This window comes from Panthera pardus, unplaced genomic scaffold (assembly GCF_024362965.1).
Source record: "Panthera pardus isolate Hobbes unplaced genomic scaffold, ASM2436296v1 HiC_scaffold_15, whole genome shotgun sequence".
NCBI classification, from domain to species: Eukaryota; Metazoa; Chordata; class Mammalia; order Carnivora; family Felidae; genus Panthera; species Panthera pardus.
The window spans coordinates 29,363,968-29,389,101 of NW_026526710.1; the positions used below are offsets into that span (position 1 = coordinate 29,363,968).

The 25,134-nt window shown below is 41.3% G+C and overlaps 1 protein-coding gene across 1 annotated transcript in view; it reads right to left on the reverse strand.

Annotated features, from left to right (window-relative positions):
- Positions 1–25,134, reverse strand: part of RAB31 (RAB31, member RAS oncogene family) — a 129,809-nt gene that overhangs the window by 39,027 nt on the left and 65,648 nt on the right. The window contains exons 4-5 of the mRNA XM_019418481.2: positions 6,325–6,396; positions 5,168–5,274 (exon numbers count right to left, since the gene is read on the reverse strand). Coding sequence (XP_019274026.1) covers positions 5,168–5,274; positions 6,325–6,396 — 179 coding nt within the window. The remainder of the gene's footprint in view (positions 1–5,167; positions 5,275–6,324; positions 6,397–25,134) is intronic.

Sequence of the window (25,134 nt, forward strand, 5' to 3'; positions counted from 1 at the left end):
ATAAAAGGCTAAAATTTCTAAAATCAGGAACAGAGGCGTAGACATTACTACTGGCCTTACAGAAATGAAAAGGATTATAAGAGAATACTGCACTACACAAACAAATGAGATAACATAAATAAAATGGATAAATTCCTAAAAATATACAAACTACTCTAACCCAAGACATAATAGAAAACTTGAGTATATCTACAGCAAATAAAGAAGTTGGATTGGTAATTAAAATCTTTCCACAAAAAAAAAGCCTGGGTCCAGATGGCTTCACTGGTGATTTTATCAAACACTTAAGAATTAACATCAATCTTTCACAAACTCTTCTAGAAAACAGAAAAGAAAAGAACACTTTTTCCACTCATTCTACAAACTCTACTGCTTTGATATATCAACATCAAACAAAGACTTCACAAAAAACACAAAAACTACAGACCTATATTCTCATGAATACAGACATAAAAATCCTCAACCAAATATGAGCAAGCTGAACCCAGCAGCGTATAAAAAGGATTACGTGTCAGGGCTAAGTGGAATCTGTCCCAGGAATGCAGGGGGTTTAACATTCGAAAATCAATTAATGTAATACATTATATTAACAGAATAAAGGACAAAAACCACATGATCACCTCAGAAGATTCAGAAAGAGCATTTCACAAAAATTCAACATTCATTCATAAGAAAAAAAAACTCAACAAACTAGGAATAAAAGGGAACTTCCCCCACATCAATAAAGAGGACCTACATAACCCATACCACCAATATCCTACTTACTAAGAACAACTAAATGCTTTGCCCCTACAACCAGGAAGAAGACAATAATGTCCACTCTCACCATCTCTATTCAAATTGTATTGAGGGTCTAGAAAGGGTAATTAGACAAGGAAAAGAAATAAAAGATTTCTTTTATTGGAAAGAAAGAAGTAAGACTGTCTGTATTCACAGACAACATAATCTTGTAACGCTAACGATGAACATACCATAAACAAAATTAACAAAACAGTCCCATTCACAGTAACATCAAGAACAATGAAACACTTAGGGACAAGGCTAACAAGGAAATGCAAAACTTGTACACTGGCAACTATGAGATATGGGTAAAAGAGATTAAAGAAGACTTTAAATAAAATAGAAAGGCATCTTATATTCACGGATCAGAAAACTTAATATTATTGAGATGCCAATAATCTCCACACTGTTCTAAAGATTCAACACATTCTCTATTAAAATCTCATTTGCTTTTTCACAGAAATTGAGAAGAGAATCCTTTTCACATGGAAATGGAAAAGACCCAGAATAGTCAAACAGTCAAACAATCTTGAAAAAGAAAAACTAAATTGGAGGACTTATAAATATTTCGAACTTAGCAATCAAAATCCTGCGGCATTAGCATAAGGAAGTATAGATCAACTGACTAGAATCAAGGGCCCAAAATAAGATTTTACATTTATCATCAACTAATCTTTGACAAAAGTGCCCAAAAAAATTCACTGGGAAAAAAGTTGTCTTTTTAACAAATAGTGCTGGGAATTAGATATTCACACAAACGATTAATTTGGGCCTCCACCTCATAACACACACAATAATCAACTCAAAATAGATGACTGATATAAATGTAAGCTCTAAAATTACAAAATTCTTAAGAGAAAGCATAAGAAAAAAAAGAAGAAAGCGGAAGAGTAAATCTTTGTGATCTTAATTAGTCAACCACTTGAGCATAAGAGATAAAAGGGAAAAAAATCACAAATTGGTTGTTAAAGTTTTGTACTTCAAGAGACACAATAAAGATTGCAGAGATAACTCACAAAAAGGAAAAGAAAATATTTGCAAATCCTATATCTGATAAGGGACTTGTATTCATAATACATAAAGAACTACAACTCAATAGTAAAAAGACAAATAACTCAATTAAAAATTGGGCAGAGGATTTGAAGAGACATGTCTCCAAAGAAGATATACAAATGGTCAATAAGCAGATGGGAAGATGTTTAACATCATTAGTCATTAGAAAAATACAAACCCAAGCCACATTGACACAACTTCACACCCATTAGGATGGCAATAATGCAAAAGACAGGTTAAAAACAGTGCTGGCTGAGAACGTGGAGAAATCGGAACCTCATACATTGCCAGTAGGCATATAAAATGGTGCAGCCATTGTGGAAAACGGTTTGGCAGTTCTTCAAATTGTTAAATACAAAGTTTCCGTGACACAGAAATTATACTCCTCGGAGTATACCCAAGAGAAATGAAAACATGTGTCCACACAAAATTTGTCCATGATCATTTACAGCAGCACTTTTTAAAGTAGCCAGTGAGGCACCTGGGTGGCTTAGTCACTTAGTGACTGATTCTTGATTTCCTCTCGGGTCATGATCTCACGGTTCGTGGGACCGAACCCCCTGTGTCCCGTTCCGTGCTGGTCAGGGGCCTGCTTGGGATTCTCCCGGTCTCTCTGCCCCTCCCCTGCTTGTGCTTGCTGTCTCACTCTCTCTCTAAAAATAAATAAATAAAGTAGCCAAAAAGTGAAAACAACTCAAATTTCAAGTTTCATTCAACCAGTGAATGAAAAAGTAAAATATGGTACACCCACACAATGAAATATTATTCGGCCATAAAAATGAATGAAGCGCTAACGCGTGCTACAACACACGTGAATTTCAAAACCATTATGGTAAGTGAAAGAAGCCAGTCACAAAAGACCACATAAGTCCATGATTCAATTTATAATACAAAATGTCCAGAAAAAGCAAATTTATAAAGACAAGAGAGTACATTAGTGGTTGCCAGGGGCTGGAAGGAGCTGGATGTTGGGAGAGACTGTAAATTGGCATGTTCTTTGCAGGGTGATGGAAATGTTCTAAAATTAGATGCGATGATGACTGTACAACCCTATAATTATACAAAAATTTATTGACCTGTACACTAAGAGACAGGTGGATTTTATGGTTTCTAAATTAGTTCAATGAAATATATTTATAAAGAAATTAAAATTTTAAATTATATATTAATAAATATTTAAAAATCAAAAATTTATTAGATCCATCTAGTCTTCCTCTGTGACTTAATCCAACGAGTCTTTCTCATTGAGGGTTTGAAAGAGAATTGCAAAGGGAGTCATTTCCTTGCTGCATGATTCCAGTAACAAGTAGCATCCAACATAACTTTGCGTGTAACAAAGGATACAATATACTCCATTACTTTAAACCACAACTGCAAGAGAAGTCACATTCCAACCTCACTGAGGCCAAACTAGAGGCGAAAGGGTACTATCCACAAACCGGAACTAGTGGGACAGCAGGCCCATGATGTCACCACTGGATGTAGTACCTGGACGGTCTCCCACTGGGGATGGAGGGGCTGTGAGTGAATTTACAGTTCAAAGTGAGATGGATGGATTCTGTTAGGTGGGACATTTTGAAAATTTTATATATATATAAATATATATATATATAAACATACACACACATATATACATATATAGGCTATATATGTGTATATGTATACATATACATATACATATAGAGGCTATATATGTGTATATGTATATGTGTATATGTATATATATACATACATACATATATATATGTATACATATACATATACACATATATAGCCTCTATATGTATATATGTGTGTATATATATATATATATATATAGGCTTATATAGACTGGCCACAAAGCAGAATGCCTTCTAAGGAGAATACTATACCAGTGCATTTTTAAAAGTGAATTCCTTTTAAAAGGAACGTACGGTACGTCTCCAGGTATGAGTAGCCAAGCCAACATGTCACAGACACGTTTTGTCTGACCAGGCTGTACCTTTCTAGGAGCTGCCCCTCTTCAAGACCACCTACCTCCCTATTCTCATGGTTACGGGGGAAAAATCATCTTGTACCTCCCAAATCCCCTCTCTTGGCCACAAATGCCTTGTCATGATATGGGGAGATCCTTCCTTTGGCAATTTAAACTAGAAACAGAGAGAGTGCCAGAGACTAAATATGGAGCATATCAAATGCCAAAGCTAAAGGCAGCCTTGCTTTTTTTTACCGTGGGGATACCAGCACCTTCCAATAAGTTCCCTTCTTCCTGAAAATAATTTCAAGCGGGACTCCGTTTCATGTCACCAAGAATCCTAAATAATCCCAGTCAACTTTAAATAACTGTCTGCTTAACTTCCACTCTATCAGTTCTGCCGCAATACACAAAGCTTGGTACCATTACAGCCATGCTTTTGCTATAACTCAATGGTGTCAGATGATAGAACCTTCCCTAGCAAAACACGGTCTCTAGCCACCCGCCCTCCCCCAACCCCGTGACAAAAGTTAGTGATTCTGTTGCAATTCTAGACAAGCAAGCTGTTTTAGGGTCACAGTAAAGAATGGAGAGATCTGACCCAAGTCTAGGGAGTTTAGACATTTGTCCAGTCCCCAGAAAAACAAATGATTAAGTGGTGTTTATGGCTGTTATTGTAAACCAACCTGATGCAATGTGATACAAAGTGTCTGAAATCCCAAAGAAGCAGAGCGATTTGTCAAAGGCCATGTTAAGAGCTTTTACAAGATCTATTTCCATTGTTTATCAAATGTTGGCCGAATCACCCTTGGATTAGCAAAACCTGAGGCATGATGTCTTTGTCTTCATGAAGATCACCGACTGAATTGCTGAGAGTTGAATTAACCAGGGGAATACAGATAGATGATACAAATTGGCTATTCCTTTTTTTTTTTTTTTTTTTTTTTTTTTTAGTAGGCTTCACGCCCAGCTTGGAACCCAATGTGGAGCTGGAACTCACGACCATGAGATGAAGACTTAAACTGGGATTAAGAGTAGGATGTTTAATTGACTGAGCCACCCAGGTGCCACGCACTATTCCTTTTTATAGCATTTTTATTTAGTAAAAATAGCTAGCTTATCAGGCTCCATAGAGCTATCATCAAATCTCTAGTCGCTACAGACTGGGTCCCTGCAAATCTCGTTTCAGGTTAAAAAAGAAAAAAAAAAAAGGTCAACAATTCAGTATCTCTGAGGGAAACCAAAGTGTTTGGTTCGATACATCACCTTAAGATTATACGGAGAACAGCCTTAACAACACAGGTATGACAGCTTTTTACATGTGGACATTCAGAGACGGAGGATGTTAACTATCCAAGAACAGTTTTTAATGTGTCTTACCTAATGTCTGAGAGATCACACTTGTTTCCAGCAATAGCCATTACAATGTTTTCTGGACCATGCTCCTTCAGCTCTTTCACCCATTTCTTCAGGGTATGAAATGAATCCTAAACCCAAAGTGTAAATCAATCATTGGAAAGACCCACCAACACAGTATTTCAACCAAGTAGAAATGTAAACCCAACCCAATTTAATAGACGAAAATATTTTCAGGAAACTCATGTACATTGACATCCCACCCCTGTCCTGGCACAAAACTTATTAGCTAAGTCACACTTAAATAACCTGTAGAACTTTCCTTTTCTAAAATTGAAACTTGATGAACTGAAGAAAGTCATGTTAGTAATTTTCTTCTATAAATAACATCAATTGAAAATTACAGCCTTGACTCAGCATGAAAAAGACTAAGTCATAGGACTAGACATGTTCGTGCTTATTTCAGGAAAGAAAAAGAATACACGCACACGAGAGAGACAGAGAGACAGAGAAATCCTGATTTCCTTTCTGCCCCTACTCCCAACCATCCTCCAGCAAACCAGCCAAGGTAGACACCACATCTAGGTAGAAGTGGTCAGGAACTCATGGACGGTAACAGCGCTGGATCATTAAACCAGCAGTCCTGTGAGCTGAGTCAGCACTCCAGGAATGGAAAAAGAAAGTCAGCAAACCACTGCAGTTACTTGATGGATAGCCTAGATCCCCAACGTGATAACTAAAAATGTGGTATACTATATATATATACAATACATACATAAACATTATCCTTGACATTTTAAGTAGTGCGATGGAAACACTAATAGAAAATAAGGATTCCATAATCACAAAACATGCAGAACTTAACCAAATCATTTTCCTCCACTTAAAAGGCTGACATTCTGGAGAGGGGTACTTGGCAGACATGACCTTGCCTCTACGAGCAGACGGTCAATTTGAAAAATGAATGATCATTGTTGTTTACTTAATTTGGTAGAAAAATTTGAAATGCTTCACTATATACAGGTGAATAAACTCAATAGATGGTGTCGATTACCCCTGGCTACCATGCTATGAAATCTCATTCCAGGCTCCTGGCATGACAAGCAGTCAAGTCTCTGTTTTGGTCTTTTGAAGACAGAGAATCAACACAAATGGGGCCGTTGTGAAGGGGACATTCTTACCTGTTTGGTAATATCATATACTATGACAGCTGCAGCGGATCCACGATAGTACATGGGAGCCAGTGAATGAAACTGTTTAAGAACAATGAATAGTTTTAGGCCAAAGTCAACACATTTCATGCAACTTCAAATTAAAATATAAAAGTTTCATCCTACATTATCCCTATAAGATCCCTGAACTCCCCTTAGAATTTTCCCACGGTTCGTATTAGGCAATAAATTCTCCTCCTTGACTACACATGTGCTTGTGGCTTATAGACCATGAAATTCACTTTTGGGAAAAGGCCAAAAATACGTTTTACTTTAAATGTTACTCTTCTATGAATTTTCTTTTCTCCACTGCTCATCACTTATCTGATACGACGGATCCACGGACATCTCATTAGGATGACAGAGTGGTAAGAAAAAGATGCTTGCCAAGGGGAGGACAAGAAGAGACTGGCACAGATCACAAGACCCTCACTGAGCCTTTAATGAGGAACATTGAGCCAGGACACCTCCCCAAGCCACCCTCAGCCTACACGGCTGCCATCCCTCAAATGAACACAGTGACACAGATGAGCTCCATTTCAAAATGTGAGCAAATCAAGTCCCATTGGTCACTAGAATCCTTTATCTCTAAACATGATAGATAATTATGCTGAGGATACATACAGAGTCTACGAATATTTTGAAGGATAGATCTTTGGATACATCTGGATACATCGTGGAAAGGTTTTAAAAGCCAGTAAGAAAAAGATAGCTCAGGCGAAAAATTGTCAAAGGATACACGTAGCTAAATCTCCAAGGAAGAGATATAAATTGCCAGTAAATATTTTGAAACATTCAATTACAGTAAAAGAAATGAAAATAAAAGCAATGAAGAGGCATGTAGTAACTTATTAAATATTAAAAAGATTTACTATATCCACAGTTGGTATGGATTCGGGCAGGGGAGCACTCTCATATGTTACCTGGGAATGAATTTGAAGACCTTCTTATAAAAAGACATTCAATAGCACTAATCCTCAGGGAAACGCAAATCAACATCACAATGAGATATCACACCTGTTACGATGGCTGTTATCAAAAAGAAAGGGGGGGGGGTGCTGGGTGGCTCAATCAGTTGAGCGTCCAGCTCCTGGTTTAGGCTCAAGTCATGATCCCAGGGTCGTGGGATTGAGCCCTGTGTCGGGCTCCGTGCTGAGTGCAGAGCTTGCTTAAGATTCTCTCTCTCTTTCCCTCTGTCCCTCCCCGACTCATGTGTGCATGCTCTCTCTCTTTAAAAAAAAAAAAAAAAGATAACAAGCATTGGTGAGGATGTGGAGAAAAGGGAAAAGGGAACCCTGATGCACTGTTGGGAATGTAAACTGGTGCAGCCACTACTGAAAATAGTATGCAGGCAACACAAAAAACACAGAACTATATGATCCAGCAATCCCCCTTTTGGTTATATACCTAAAGGAAATCTCTTCAATACCTCGAAGAGATATCTGCACTTCCATGTTCATTGCAGCATTATTTGCAACGGACAAGACATGGAAACAACCTAAGTGTCTATCGAGGAATGAAGAAAGGAAGAAAAGGTGATGTGCACACACACACACACACACACACACACACACACACACAGTGGAATATCACCCAGCCTTAAAAAAGGAGATCCTGCCATTTGCAACAACATGGATGCATCTAAAAGATATTATGCCAAATGAAACAAGCCAGATGCAGAAAGAAAAAAACCTGCACGATCTCACTTATACATGGGATCTAAAAAAGTCAAATACATAGAAGCAGAGAGTAGAAGGGTGGTTACCAGGAACAGGGAGGGGAGGGGTTGGGGAGATGTTGGTGAAAGGTTACAAAGTTGCAGTTACATGGGACGAATAAGTTGCAGAGATACAAGGCACAGCCTGATGCCTATGGTAAATTATAGCGTATTGAATCTGGAAATTTGCCAAGAGAGAAAATTTCAGGTGTTATCATCATTTAACAAAGGGAAAAGGTAACTATGTGAGAAGATATATTAATTACTTTGACTGTCGTAACAATTTCACTATGCGTATGTACATCAAATCATGTTGTACACCTTAAATATACAATTTTTATTTAAAAAACAGAGAGATGCTCTCTTTAAAAGCCGCTGTTAGTAATATATACCAAAAGTTGAAATGTGCATATTGTCGGACCCACCAACTCCACTTAAAGGAGCTCATCACACACACAATGGCCCTCATCCCTATGTTACACATGGGAGCAAATATTTGAGAACGACCTAACGGTTCATCATAGAGAATCCATTAATGGTGTCTGTATATAACAGAATATTCTGCAACAATTAAAATGATGGTGAGGGTTTTTATTTTTAGGAAACGATTACATACTGTTAAAGGGGGGAAAAAACAGTCTCGAAGCTGCCTATGAAGCATACTATAACTTAGAATAGAATGTGAGGTGGTCTGTCTATGTCTACGGCTACAACAATGTTTCTCAAAATGTTAACAGTGGGATTTCTAGTGACTTGTACATTCTTCTCATGAGAGTCTGTAGAGCATAAATGTTTACAATAATTTTTTTACATAGGTTTTTAAGTTGAAAAGAAAAAGCAACCATTTTTATTAGAGAGTAGGATAAGGAGCAGGGAGGGAAGGAAGAAGGATAGATCCTGAAGCTTTTCCAACAAAACCATCTCACTCATTCGTGTTGGTTTCCCACATAATACTTATCACGGAATAAAGCCTTGCCAAATTGAAATGATCCTATTTGGAGATTTGAAGTACGTTAGTTCCCGAGGCATCCCTCGTAATGTGCTGTAGAGGGCTGGGGCAGCACTCTCCAGAGTGTGGAAGGAAACAGGCTCTTTCTCAACTCTCCCGCCCTGGTGCAAGCCTCTACCTTGAACAGAAATAGCCATGGGGCCTCTGTGGTTTTTCAGAAAAGGGAATGGGTTGAATGGAGCTCAGGATGAACCCAGGAGTTCCCAGCTGACGGGCCCTGGCCACTTGCCAGGACCCCCTGGAGGACAGCAGGCCATTTACCATGTGTAAATGGTATATTTACATATATATTATATATGTAATATATATTCAGTGCCCAACACTGGGTGTCTGTTGTAATTGTTAGACATCACTAAATCTATTTTTAATCTGTCCTTTAGCAATCCAATCCACATGTAGAGAATAAAGTCAGAATTCCTGCTCAAAGGGAGGATAAAAGGAACGTATTTCTGAAACACTCCTGCTTTGCTAAGGGTTAAGAATGCATATAAAGTGTCCTTTTAGCCCAATTATATAAAACACCCATTTTTTTTTCAATATAGCCTCCATAATAAGAAAGGTCCACGTAAACACACCACGTAGGAATAAAATCTGTATCTCAAAAATCAAGATACTTGTGGACTCAAGCACAAAGAGGAGCAAATCGTGGATATCTTCTTAAGACAGAGTTCATTTTCAGCTACAATACTATGAACTGAATCTAAAATGGTCACTGGTGTGCAGGTCTCATGAATTATTGAATAGATCTTTGTATATAATGCATTACTTGTTCTTTCCTTCCCCCAAATGGAATCATTTTGAAATAAATCTGTTGGTGAAGCCACTTAAATGACTTTATTGCCGGGGACTTGGGAGTTTTAATGAGTTAAAAGTTCAAGTCTCAGTTCTAAAACCCAATAATGCATTGACCAACGGATAATATTTGTGGAGGACAAAACGATAAATCACTTCTAGCCTACAATGTGTATACTTTTTCCCATACAAATATAAAAACAAAAGCACCACAATTAGCTTCAATACTCGACATGACATAACTCAATTTCCGTAGAGCCTGAATTAAGACTGATAAAAACACTTACATAAAAAGGTTCTTCCAGAAACAGTTTCCCGATCACATGAGGTTGATATAATTTTTAAATCTCACCTTGAGAGGTTCTTTGAAAATGAGCATGACAGAAGCCAATTCAAAATCCCTTCTTTCCTAACTATCCAACAAAATATCTAGAATGCCAAATTAAAGTGCTCAGATAACTCTTTAATTATTTAGAAGCAGCACGGGGAATTATGAAAAGCCAATCTGACTCTCAAAAGAAATGGCTGTGTATGTCCTTCGTGTGTGTGACTGTGTGTTTTTTAACTGTTGTATGTCCACAGAATAAGAGGGAGGGGAATGGTCTTCTTCAAGCTGCTCAGACTTAGCTTTTACAGATGTATGCTAACCTTGCCCCCACTTCCAGCAACTGGGAGAAGGATAAAGTGGGCATAATCTTTCTATAAAACAACCAGACAAGGAATATCAAGAGTCTTGAAAATGTTCATACACTGATTCAACAACGGCACTGCTGAAGGGAGTGATCAGAGATGGGCACAGAGTAACCAAAATTCACTCCAGAATCATCAGTAATGCTGACAAATTGGAACCGACGTCAACGTCTAACGATCAGGGACCAGAAACGTAAATTTGGCTTAGCCATACAATGGACTTCCAGGCAGCAGTGAAATTTACATTTCTGAAAAAACAGAAGATGACACAAGAGGCAAGATAGAGCAGTCTGGTACTTCCCTAGGGTCTTCTGCAGAACCCTGGGCCCATGAGGTGCTTTTTGGAAAAAAGGTTTCTTGGCCAAGTAAGTTTGACCAACGTTGTACATGATAACGCTTCCTTGGAGATTTACAAAGTATTATTAGTGCGTGAGAAGCTCTGAAAATTAGTATAGTCAAGAAACCTATTTGTTTTGGTTTTAACTCAGAATTCTCAATTTTCTTTCCCTTTTTCCAAGTAGCATTTTTTAACATCTTGAGCCCAGGTATGCTCAGAACCCACCTTAAGGGCAAAGTACGAAAAGATCTAGACTCAAAGGGAATCGAGACATCCATGCCTGGCTGCCTGACTCTGTTCTGGTTTCTTTATTCTGTAAACTGTGGGTAGCTGTGGGGGTTGGGGTGGTGGTGGTGATAACTAAGGTTTTTCCAGCTCTGTGATGACACTCATGGCCAAGGCAGGACAGAGTCTGGATGAAACCTCTTCCCTTTGCCCTGCTCTTGATTCTTCCGAGTGTTTTACCTATAACACAAATGTCCTTTCTTCCCATCCCACACCACCCTGTACATTCACACACTACTCAGCACACAGTGGAAATTATTATTCCAGGAAATATCCAAATCCTCCAGACCACCCAGTCTGCTTCAGGCAAAATTCCTTAAATGCAGGTTTGTGGCATCATAAATTCCACAGCCGCAAAAAATCGTGCATGTCAAGAATGAGCAGTAGTGGAAAATACATCAAGTTTCCAAACAAGGACAAGTTCCAGCAGGGCTCTGCCTCCCCAGATGAGAATTATCGAAGCCAGAGCGCTCTGGCATCAGGTCCAGGAACTTGTAGGGATTGGTTATGTGTTACGATGTTCAGAGAACAGTGTCCTTGGTGAGTCGCTTCAATGCAGCCCGGGAGTCAATGCTGTTCTGCCTCTGGTGCCAGCACAGGATCAGAAATTCTCAGCATCCCACAGAACCCTGAGGCCACGGACAGTCGAGGGCAGAAGCCAAAACATATCCCGTGGTTCATTAGGATTCAAACAAAGAGGGAAGTGGTAGAGGAAAATTCTTGACATTCCCAACATTCCCAGCTGGCAAAAGCTGAATGGAAAAACCATCACTGAATGTTCTTTATGTGCCATTCAGAAGAATGTTTCTGATTTTTACACAGACCCTCTCTCTCCACAGAAAAGCAGAGGCCTATTTAATATGCCCACTCAGATGTCCTAAAACCCATTAGTAGGTAAAGTTGAAAAGAAAAAGGGCTGGGAAATTACACAGCAGACTATTAACGATATGATTTCTGAATACTGCCATTATAGGCAGCCCGCCACTTGTTTTGATGCGTGCAGATTTTTTTAAATTTTAATAGGTTACATTACTTTTACAATGAGAAGGGATTTTTTTTCCCTCCCCTTCCTTCTTCTTTCTTTCATTTTGCCAATTAAAGTCAAACAGTGTCCTCAGCATTAGGGGATCAAAGTATTGAAGCCAAAGTATCAGAAGGAAGCTGGATTTTAGAGGTAACCTGACCTCCATGTGGCTCCTTTTTGACAAGGTACAGTGCAAACCTTCTCTAGTAGAAAATGATACAACCCAAATCCAAACCTCTTTCCACAAAAAAAAAAAACGGTGTTGGTGGGGAGGGCATGGATTCGTGTTTTGTAAAAGACAAGGCAATGAACTAGAGTATTCTGATCCTTAGAATAATGTAGGAGACAGAAGTCAAGGTCTTGAAATGATGCAGAAATACATTTTTCCCCACCCATGTAATACCCAACTGCAGAGAACCTCAGCTCTAATTCCTGTCTGTTAGCAAGCCAATGGAATTTCCTCAAAGTCCAGAACTCTGCCCCACCCTGTCCCTAAGTTATCTGTGTTTCTCATCACACACAGTCACCATTCATTTGAAGGAAATGCCACAAAGGTTGGTCATGGCTCTCCCTCTCTCTACTCTGCTCAGGTTGCTTTGGTCTCTCCCACCTGTGTGTAGCCTCCTGTTCACAGAAAACATCCCATCTTCGAGAGGCCTCCCTGCAGAATGGGACAGCAAGCCAACATCACCTGGGATTACACCCAGAGCAGAAGACACTTTGCTCTGTGGGCCCCACAGCAGGGCCTAACCCAGTGCCCCCCAGCAGCGGCACCTGTCCTGAAGCCCTGCCACCACGGTGCCCGCAGGAAAGCCTGCCTTGCTGGGCACCCTTGAGGAGCTTCCCGAGTCTATGACAGCACCTTGCTAGAAAGGGATCAGAATCACACACTTGCAGGCGTGTGGTTTCATTCATCCCCAAAGCACCAGGCACCCAGGACTGTGCTGTGTTCACTGAGTGCAGCCTGAGTGCATCTTCCCTGGACTATCTGGAAGTTTCCATTACGGCATTTAAATACTGCAGTGGCCTCCATGCTGGCCACACAGCACCCAGAGGGATCCTTTTTTTAACTTCTGAGTTGTGTTATTTACACATACCATCGAATCTATTTTTAACTTTTTAATTGTGGAAATTTTCAAACATACGCACCAGAAGAGAGCATGGTACAATGTGCTTCCAGATTCTCATCCCCTAGCCTCAAGATCACCCCGAATACATGGCCACGGGCATGTTTCCACCTCTCTTCCCACCCCGCTGCTAAAACCTTCTGAAGCAAATACCTGACATCATATTATTTTAACTGTAAAGGAACTGACGTTTTTCTTCAAGCTGTGTCACTTTTCAAAACCCTTCCAATTTACTAAGCATAAAATCCAAACTGTGTCCTATGGTGTCACTAGGGCACTAGGCTCGTCTCCCCCGCCCTCTCTCTCCAGCCCCTGGCCTCCTCCCTGCTCCCTGAACATGCAGTCACGTGGAGCCCTCAAGCTTATCTCACATGCCTTCCCCAGCCTGGACCACCCTCCACTAGATATCCTCACTCCCTCACTTCATTCACACCTTTTTCAAGGGTCACCTCCTGTGCGACCCTTCCCCGGCCCCATATCTGGGCCATAGCAGGGACTCAACAAATATGTTAACGATGGAACACATGTGATGAGTCCCTAACCCTGTGAAGGCAAGTTCACTGGGTAAGACTGTTCCCATTTTACAGATGAGAAAATAGGCTCAGAATGGTTACATCAACTGCCCACGGACACACAGCTCTTCAATGGTGTGACTAGACCTTGAACACAGTCTTCTGACTCCAAATTCCATGCGTCTTTCCATTTCTCAGTTGCTTCTCTGCAATGAAATGCTGCTTCAGTTGACGTAATGCAGATACGGGCTTACACATGTTTTCACTCATTCAACAAGTATCTACTGAACACGTGGTACATGACAGGTACTAAGCGATGGGGAAACAGGAGTTGGCGGGTGGAATTACAGCCCCCAAAGATGTCCACATCCTAATCCCTGGGACCAGGAAATATGTTATGGCACATGGCCAGGGGGGGTTAAGACTGCTAGTGGAATTAAGGTTGCTGACCAGCTGACCTTGAGATGGAAAGATTATCCTCCATTATACAGTGTCCAGTGTCATCCTAAGCGTCCTTACAATTGGCAGAGGGAGGCAAGAGAGTCAGAGCATGGAAGAGCTTCTGCTGCCGGCCTTGAAGATGGAGGGAGGGGCCACAAACCAAGGAATGCGGGCAGCCTCTGAAAAAGGCCAGGAACGGATTCTTCCCCAAAGCCTCCAGAAAGGAACACAGCCCTGCCTATGCCTTGGTTATTAGCCCGGTGACACCCTTCTCAGACTTGTGACTTTCTGAACCGTGAGCAAGTAAACTTGTGCGGTTTCGAGCTACCAAATGCGTGGTAATCTGTTACAGCAGCCATAGGAAACAAACAGAGAAGGGGAAGGACAAGGGTGGAGTCAGGCCCGCCTTCAAAGGGGCTGCCTGGATTTCAATGTCTCCAAACAGGGAGCTCTGTGTTCTAAGCACACTCCAGCTATTCCTGCTTCGACACGTCCTTCTGGCCTTCAGGAGCACCCTCTTTTGTTATTAAATGAAGTCCATGTGCCTCATTTCCTTGTCAAGAATGGCATTCACTGGCTTCATACATCCTTTGGTTTGTATCTTGGCCAGACTTGGGAAATTAGGTGCATGAAGAAGTGAATAGGGACGGGGAGGGGCGGGAAGGCGAGGGTGAGGAGGGACTGGGGGGGTGGGGGGGAGGAAAGAGGAGAAAAACACAACCAGATACAGTGCTTCTTAGATTCTTAATAAGCGCAACCCCAGCCCCGGGACGCCTGTCTCCGGCGCGCTGCCTGCAGTCCTGGCCCTCTGAGCGTCGGAGAATGGAAACTGGCCTCAACCCAGGAGGCAGAGACAATGCTTCATAATTAGAAGCTGCTTAGGGCGTCCCAGACTAAAACACACTCCAGTAAAATGTCGTTGCCCGATTTGTGAAGCATCTTCATTTAGCGGCGTCACGGTCCCTCCCAGACCCTGTCCCCACGGAGGGGGCAGGGCAGGCGGCCCTGGAGGCCCAGAGAGGAGGGGGAGACACCCACCGGGGAACAAAGAACAACAGTGGGGTCTCTTGTGACAGAGAGGGTGTAGAAGGGGCAAGGGGCAGGGGCTACTTGCAGGCAGGGGCGGCCCAGCCTTGCTTTTTAAGATCAACGTAGGCTTGAGCCTCTACTCTCCACGCTTCCTGTCTGTTCACTTCCCGCTTCCGGTCCCTCACTTCCGGCTTTCCCAGCGCACTGGCTGAGGGCAGAAGTGCTTGGAGGGTTTCCCTCAGGGCTTACTACATTTATTTTAATATATGGACATGTCCTTCCCCTTTCCCTCCTGCCAGTGGCATTCTGCACCGAAACTCCTAATTTCCTAAATGACACCAACACCCCCAAATGGGAACCAGATATGCCATTAAAGGCAGCTCTCTGGGTGCCCACACCTCTGCCGTCCGATGCCCCTCTTCGAATGCCACAGTCACACTTTCCTTGGGCAGTTTCTGTCACCAACTTTTATTTATTTTCTAAAGTTTATTTATTTTGAGAAAGACCAAGAGAGCGAGTGGTGGGGGGGGGGGGGGGCAGAGAGAAGGAGAGAGAGAATCCCAAGCAGGATCCACACTGACAGTGAAGAGCCCCCGCCCCGTGGGGCTTGAACCCACAAACCGTGAGATCATGACCTGAGTAGAAACCAAGAGAGGGATGCTCAACTGACTGGGCCACCCAGGCGCCCCTCTGTCACCAATTTTTAAATACCGCTGGACCTCTTCAACTGTACCGCTTTTAAATACGGTGATTCCTGAGGCTTCTTCTCAAAGCAGATGTGGTGGCACCGCCCTATCAGGAGCTGTTGACTTCATTTTTAACAGCATATGCCATATCTGCAAGCTTCTGATGTTTCTCCTTGCCACATAATCTTCATCTGGTTTTCCCTTCCGGGGAGTGTTATGGGAGCAAAGGGTGGAGACAAGGAATATTTCCCTTCTCAGGATCTCAATTTGCACTAATTAAAACACTGTTCTCTTGTGATGGGGAGAGGAAAGCAAAACCGGGCACTGACCCTCTTCCACTGCAGGTGAATTCCTACAAAAATCGTTCTCTAGTGAGTGGGTGCAGGAAAAGGTGCAAAAGAGTGAAGCAGTTTCCCTCCGGCAGTGGGTGAGGAGCAGATTCTGTGTGTTGTCGAATCAGATTCTGTGTTCTGTCGGCTCCTAGCCGGCGCCACTTGGAGCTGGGCCTGTATTTCCAGTGGCTGCAGGGCAAGCAGAGGAGAAACAAAGAGCAGCACATTCTGAGCTTCTGAGAGGCCCCATTCTTCAAGGACTTCCAAAGGTCAAAATTTCCTCTGACTTTAGCTACAGTCTGTGAAAAGTGAACCATTTCCTTAACCACAGAGTCCGGGACCAAGGAAAGAATGAAAGATGGCAAAAAGCGTCTTTGGGTGTTTGTCAAGGCTGAACCCGACCTCTTCTATCTGCCGCCTTCATTCTCTTTTTCTGTCTCAGGGACCCACTGAGACCCAGTATTTCGGCCACGGCCCTGCCTGGCTGTGTCTCAGCTGTCTCTGCTCACGTCGTCCAATCACCCAACCTTTCCAATTTGGTAGGTGCCGCAAAGGTCAAGCCAAAGGAGGTGAATAAGCATAATGTCTCAACAGAGCAGCTAAACCATCAGCTCCTAGAGGGCACCAGCGTCACTTTGTCTTCTTCAGGTACCCAAGCTCCCGGGAAAACTTCGGACAGAAGGAACAAGGGAAGATTAAACAAATCGGGGTGGTGTAAATATATTTATTATATTATTGCCCGGATTGCTTGAACTATCTCAAAATTGGAGGGAAAAAAATGTTTGTACACTCACTAGGAGAGTCACTGTAAGCCTTTGAATCAATGGGTGTCAGCATATCACTTTATCTTGAGTCAGTATGTATTAAGTAATAATGTCTGGTCCTGGGTTAGATAATAGCGCTGATAAAAGCTAAACCAGCTGCAAATAATAATATTTTGAAGACAGATTCCTTCTTTTAAAAAAATAATTTAGTCAAGTAAAATACATTTCGAATATAATGATAAGTTTGGCAAGTTGCAAGTGATAACTTCACAAATATAACCTTATGTACAGTTTTATGTGAACTTGTTATGCATTTTAACATTTCAAAGATTTAATATTTTATTCAGAATTTTTTCTTTAGGTACCATTCAGAGGTCAAGGCTGCATTTCCAGTCCACAATTAGAAACGAACAACAGCTTGTAACTTGCTTATCGCTTAGGACTTAAAGGTTTAAGGAGTAGGTAACCCTCAAATTCATCTACAGATTCAACACGATCCCTATCAAAATACAGCTGGGGTTTTTGCAAAAATGTACAAGCCGGTTCCTAAAATTCCTATGGAAATGCAAGGGATGTGGAATAGACAAAATAATCTTGAAAAAGAAGGACTAAGTTGAAGGACTCATACTTCCTAATTTCAAAACTTGCCAAAAAGCTACAGCAATCAGGGAAATGTGGTACTGGCAGAAGGGTAAAAACTAGATCAAAGAAATAGAATTGCATCCAGAATTAAACCCTCACATTTGTGGTCAACTGATTATCAACAAAGGTGCTGAGAAAACCAACTGGGCCGAGAATGGTCTTTTCAACAAATCGTGTTGGGACAGCTGATTTTGTATGATATCAACGTACAGAGTGAGGTGGAAAACCCTTCCTTGTAAGATATGCAAAAAGTAACAACAGATGGATCATAGAGCTGAAGGTAAGAGCTAAAACTATAGAACTCTTAGAAGAACATACGGGAGTAAATCCTTGTAGCCTTGAGTTCGGCAAAGACAAGTGGTGGGAATGTGGAGAAACGAGAACCTCATACATTGCTGGTAGGAATAGAAAATGGTGCAGCCACTTTGGAGAATAGTTTGGTAGACACTCAAAATGCTAAATATAGGGTTACCACATGACCCATCAATTTCACTCCTAGATATGTTCCTAAGATATTTTATTTTGATTCCTAAACACAACTATCTACACAAAAATTTATTCATGAATGCTTGTAGCAGGCTTATTCATAATAGCCAAAAAGTGAAAATAACCTAAATGTCCATCACTTGATGGAGGGATATACAAAATGTAGTGCATCCATACAGTGGAGTATTAATCAGCCATGAAAAAGAAAGAACCACCGATTCAAGTTACAATGTCGATGGACATCGATAACATTGTCCTAAGTGAAAGAAGCCAGTCACAAAAAAACAAAACAAAACCAAACAAAACAGGCTGTATGATTCCATTTATATGAAATGTCCAGAGTAGGCAAATCTACAGGCAGAAAGCAGCCAAGGGCTGGGGGACTCAGGAAGAAGTGGGAAATGACTGTTAATAGGTTCAGGGTTTCTTTTGCGGACGATGAAAATGTTGTAAAATTAATTGCGGCAACACTTGCACAATCTTAACATACTAGAGCCCACTGAACTGTACACTTTAAATGCGTGTATTTATGGTCTGTGAATTACATCTCAATAAAACTGTATTTAAAAAAGAGAGGTAAGGGGCAACCTGGGTGGTTCAGTCGGTTAAGTGTCCAACTCTTGATTTCGGCTCAGGTCCTGATCTCACACGGGATCTAGCCTCTCGTCAGGCTCTGCACTAACAGCACAGAGCCTGCCTGAGATTCTTTCTCTCCCTCTCTCTCTCTCTCTGCCCCTCCCCTACTCACACTCTTGCTCTCCAAAATCAACAAAATAAACTAAAAATTTTTTCTCAAAAAAAAAAAAAAACACTAGAGGTAGTACTCTACATGCTGATAATCCACACAGAAACAAATATAGACAAAAACATTTATCAGATGATTTTATTTCTAACCACTAGAACTCCAGGATGGATTATCCAAAAAAAGATGAAAGCATGGCTCAACGGCTTCCGAGGTGAACTGGGCAATGAAAACAAGAAGCTTATGAACCACTGAGCGAGTCTAGAACAGGTGAGGGAGTGAACAGGAAAAGAGTTCCAGAGGAACAGGTAAACAGAGAATTTCACACCACAGCTATCTTCATTGGGCTGTTTTCAGAAACACAGAGAGGGACCATCTCAGGCACCAGGAAGTAATGAATATACAGCTCACCCTTGAACAACACGGGTCTGAACTACACAAGTCCGCTTAAATGCAGATGTTTTTGCAGTACAGAACTATGCACGCATTTTCTCCTACGATTTTCTTTTTTTTAATTTTTTTAATGTTTTTATTTATTTTTGAGACAGAGAGAGACAGCATGAGCAGGGGAGGGGCAGAGAGAGAGGGAGACACAGAATCCAAAGCAGGCTCCAGGCTCTGAGCTATTAGCACAGAGCCGGACGTGGGGCTCGAACTCACAGAGTGTGAGATCATGATCTGAGCTAAAGTCAGACACTTAACCGACTGGGCCACCCGGGCGCCCCTTCTCCTATGATTTTCTAATACACTTTCTTTTCTCTAGCTTACTTTATTGTAAGAATACAGTATATTACATGTAACATACAAAATACGTGTTCATTGACTGCTTATCAGTAAGGCTTCCAGTCAACAGTAGGCTATTAGTAGTTAAGTTTTAGGGGAGTCCAAAGCTATACATAGATTTTCAACTGCGAGGGGTCAACCCCACTAACCCCCACATTGTTCAAGGATCAACTGTATTTTAAAAGCCACAGGGGGGCAAACATTTCTATAATTTCAGATTTCTTAACAGGAAATTCATTTTGGGTAAAATACCATAGAGTGTGTAAAAGTAAAGTTCAGTGGGAAAAGATGGAGGCAGATGTCTGAAAAGAAGTTCCAGGCTGGGAGAAGTTGAGCCTCCAAGGTACACAAAGCAAGAGAACCAGATGCCTACGGAAGACAAAATTATGACCACCAATTCTTCACTTCTCCGTGAATTCATGCCCTGTTTATGCCAATGTAGTATTTGCACTTCCTCTAAAGGCCATGTTTCTATCTTTTGACTTCGGGCTCTGCCATGTGACTTGCCTTGGTCAATGGGATGTAGGCCATGTGACATGTGCCCATTCTAACCCTAGCATGAAGAGGCCTCACGTCTGCCCTTTGTCCCTCATGCTTCTGTATTGCCTGAGAAGAGCTTCCTCGGGGAGCTGTTGTCTCTCTAACCCCAGAATGAACAGCAAGCAAAGTCCCCCCTGCCAGCGCACAGACCCGCACCTTGAAACAGAGCCACCTCAGACTCAGGTCATGATACCAGGGATCGTGGGATTGAGCCCCTCGTCAGGCTCTATGCTGATCGTGGAGCCTGCTGGAGGTTTCTCTCTCTCTCTCTCTCTCTCTCTCTCTCTTTCCTGCTCTCACTCTGCCCCTCTCCCCTGTTCGCTGTCTCCCTAAAATAAATAAATAACCCAAAAAAGACAGTAGTAATAAATTATATAATTTCCTACACAAATCTTTGCATCATGTCATTTTTACTGTTAAGTTCAAAGCTCCATAATTCCTGGTAAATGGGGGGGGGGGGCTCTTTTTTAGTCTGTATGTGTGTTCTCCAATTTCATCTTAAAAAATATATAACGATGAGCTTGATTTCAGAAGTCAATGTATTTAACTTAAGATGTGTTAAGTAGAGTAAGGGGAGAGTTTTCATTCTCACAAAAGAACTACCAATTCACCTTTGTGGAATTTGACCGTGGTGCATTTGAAACCCAAATTTTATAAATGCAACCATTACGACTGAGGCACTAGGGTGGACAGACAGCCAACCCCAGTGAAACAAGAGAATAAGATGATGTTAATATCTGTTCATGTTAGGTTCTTAGAGTAATATTGCTCTGATGGATCAGATCAAGAAAATGAAGCCTGAAATTATTCCAAGACACCAACATTTTAAGGGAGTTATCTTATGGATTGTGATAGTGTTTTAAAGCAAAAACAGAATGACTTGGAAGCAAACAACTAGAACATGAAGGTTGCATTTCCTACTGATGAGGCATTTTTAATAACAACGAGGATATTCCAGTTTATGTGGAAAAACAAAGAAGGGAGTCAAAAGGAAACCCAACGGGAAAGATATCCGGATGTGCTGACACATTGGGACAGAATCCCAAACCCAGACTAGTGGGAGACAGGAGGACGAAGCTGGGCAGATAAATTCCTTTCTCTCCCCTGGGACCACTTCTGCTCCTGTGTACATCCTTCCAGAGGCATCTGCTAACCTACTGTTGAGTCCTTGTCACAGCTTGGCACAAAGCAGAAGCCAGAACCACTCATTCCAGGAAGAAAGGATGAAAACCCCCAAGAGCCCGCACTAATACTGCAACACGGGCACGGCAGTGGCACTCTCGCCCCCTGGACACCCCTCTTGGTTGCAACAAACTGGAAGCACAAATCTTCCAAACGTTACGTTTCTAACAAATTGGACTCGGCAATCATCTGGTTAATTGAAAATGATTAAATTTTCAAACACTTTCTTACAGAGGCAGTCTATGGATTAGCATTTGCCATTGAAAGAATCCTAAGATGGCCGTCATATATGGTTGAATGAAAAGCATTATCAGGAATGAACACTCCCTTCTACGAAGAGAAGGAGGAGGAGAGTGATCCTTTTACATTTCCAGTGCTCTGACGGAAAAGTAATTTTTCAAGAGTATGAATTTGTGCCAAAATATAGTCCAGAGTTAATATTGTGTATGCTAGGCAGAACTTGGTTGAATCGTCCCACAAGTAAACAAATACTGATGCAAAGCACCGCCCTGAGCATTATCCCCCTTTGAGGACACAGAAGTCTATGTCTTTATATTATGAAACCATAAATCCAAAGAGATTTGGTTTGTTTAAAGTTACACAGACTTAGTAGAACAGCAGCAGATTTCTACACAGATAAGGAGGGATAATAAAGTGCACTGGACTCCAACAATTAATGAGACAGAACAAATAGCATGAGGCACAAGCAGCAGCAGGGAATGTATTTTTAGCTCCAACATTAGGTAACGTCATTACAAGCACGATTAAATCCAGCAACAAGCTGCCAAAATGATTGAAAAATTGCCATCACTGGAGAGATGCGAGACTGCACAGAGGGACGCCAGACAAGGACAGTCTGAGGATAACTAAATCAGGCCTTTGAGGGTTAGAGGGATCGATGACCACAAAGGCTGAACAGACATTTTTCACCCGCTCTCCACAAATCTAGATTCTAAAAAGCGTCCACCTGAAGTTATCATCCAAAACTCAGTCCCTCTTCCCTGAAGCACTACTATGGAATCAAACCTTGCACCTATAATACTAACCGTTATAATAATAGATAATACTCCGAATACATATAGCACTAACACAATAATACTACATATAATATATAACATGTATAATATAATAATCTATACAATACTATGCTTTTAAAATTACAGACAGCAATATAGTCACAGATGCCTATAACCTCTAACAGTCAAATTTTAGGAAAAGCAATTAGAATAATTAGAAATATGGTCATACGAAAAATTTTCTATTGCTATTTTGCTTTGAGATGGTCAGTGAGTCAAGCTACAAACTACAGTCGTCACTTTAGAGTATCAGATTTCATCAAAAGCAGTCGAACACTTGAATATTATATTAAAATAGGTAAGGAGGGGCGCCTGGGTGGCTCAGTCAGTTAAGCATCTGACTTTGGTTCAGGTCATGATCTCACAGCTTGTGGGTTCGAGCCCCACGTCAGGCTCTGTGCTGACAGCTCAGAGCCTGGAGCCTGCTTTGGATTCTGTGTCTCCTCTCTCTCTCTGCCCCTCCCCCGTTCACACTCTGTGTGTGTCTCTCTCTCTCTCAAAAAATAAATAAACATTAAAAATTTTTTAAAAAAAAGAATAGGTAAGGAAATGTCAAATACTCTGTTTAGATCATACAGAAATCTCTCTTCAGGAATACCGTTATTATCAAGTGAAAACAGCAGGTTATAAAGAACCATGACCCCTTTAATATGAAGTTATCAACACATATAGTGAGACATCTGAAGAATGATCATCTAATGTCAATAGTGGAAATTAGACTTCTTGTAGGGATCATTTCATAATGTATACAAATATCAAATTGCTACGATGTACACCTGAAATGAACAGAATATTGTACATCAAGTATACCTCAACTAAAAAAATAAATTTAAAAAACGGTGCAAATATCTGGGTGGTGGGATTTTGGCCAACTTCACTTTCAGCCGCATGGCTTTTGGGTGATTTTTCTAGCGGAACAGAGCTGCAAAGCTTGGGACCCAGACTGCCGGATTCCTATTTCGGCTTTACGCCTAATTGGCTGTGTGATCTTGAACGAGTTACTTAATTTCTCCGCCCCTCAGTGACTTCACCTATAAATAGGGATGAAAGTAGTCCCCACGTCAGAGTGCCGTGAGAGGGCTAAGTGCGTTATTAGTACACGGAAAACATTCGGAACAGGGCACGAAACATAGCAAGCCCTTAGGAATGACCCACCAATCGTAGAAACAGTAATACTTCTAATACGAAGCCAGCTATTTGTAAAACTGAGTTATTATGCACATTAAAAGCAACTATTTCATGGCCAAAAGTACAAATGGGAGCAAGAAAGCCTCTGCTTCGGTTTAAATAACAACCAAAAAACCAAACCCCTCCCCCCGCCCAAACCAAAAACCTAGCAGATCTAGGTACTACAAGTACGCATACATAGTATGTAAAGAGGAAGATACGTAAAGAAGAGATCCCTGAGCAGACATTTCTTCCTCGCATTCGTCACCTCATTTCGGGAGTCAGCATGCACAGCTGACCCACAGAGTTAAAGAGGTGCTCATGGCAGCAGCTTCGTGTGTGCAAGTTGGTGCTCTCAATTTAGCAGCAAAATAGAAGATGTTCTAATGAGGTTAGCATTTGTAGGCCACGAGATTCGTCCTAATTAAGAAGAAAGAAATCTTGAACACCTGAGTAGCCTTAATCGACAAATGCTGGGACGGGGATTTATAGGAAGTGAAAATTATAGAAACGCACATTTGATTTGTTAGGAGCAGATAATGAAAATGCTGCATTATCCCGAAACCCGGATTCTCTTCCTTTGAGAGAGAGACAATCAACAGAATCAGTAAGTGAATTAAATAGCATATTAGCAGGTGGTAAGGGCTGCGGAGAAAAATGGAGTGGAGCAGGGAGGGAAAAGGGGGAAGTGATATTATCTAAACAGGGTAGACAGAGAAAGTGCCACGTGAGCTTGGACCATTTTACTATTTTACTCTGTGATCATTAGCTCCGATGAAAGTTTTGAGCAGCCTGAAAGCTCCCAGTGAAGGCAGGCTATTGGTAACCCCTGTGTGTCACTTACCCTGACCACCCTTTTCGACTTTGATAATATACACCCTAGTTATTATATGAATATCCTATTATAGACAGTCTGTGCTGGTATTATCTCACTTTTTAAAATCTAAAAACACAAGGGGCACCTAGGTGGCTCAGCGGGTTAAGTGTCCGACTTGGGCTCAGGTCTTGATCTCGAGGTTCATGAGCCCAAATCGGGCTCTGTGTGAACAGCTCAGAGCCTGGAGCCTGCTTCAGATTCTGTCTCTCTCTCTCTCTCTCTCTGCCCCCCAGCCCCTGCTCATTCTCTCTCTCTCTCTCAAAAATAAACATTAAAATCTAAAAACATAAGCTTTTTAAATAATCTTCCCCATAAATATTTTCAGCACATAAAAGGAATTAAGAATAAGAGAGCAATAGCACTGCTAGGAATTTACCCAAGAGATACAGGAGTGCTGATGCATAGGGGCACTTGTCCCCCAATGTTTATAGCAGCATTTTCAACAATTGCCAAATTATGGAAAGAGCCTAAATGTCCATCAACTGACAAATGGATAAAGAAACTGTGGTTTATATATACAATGGAATACTACTTGGCAAT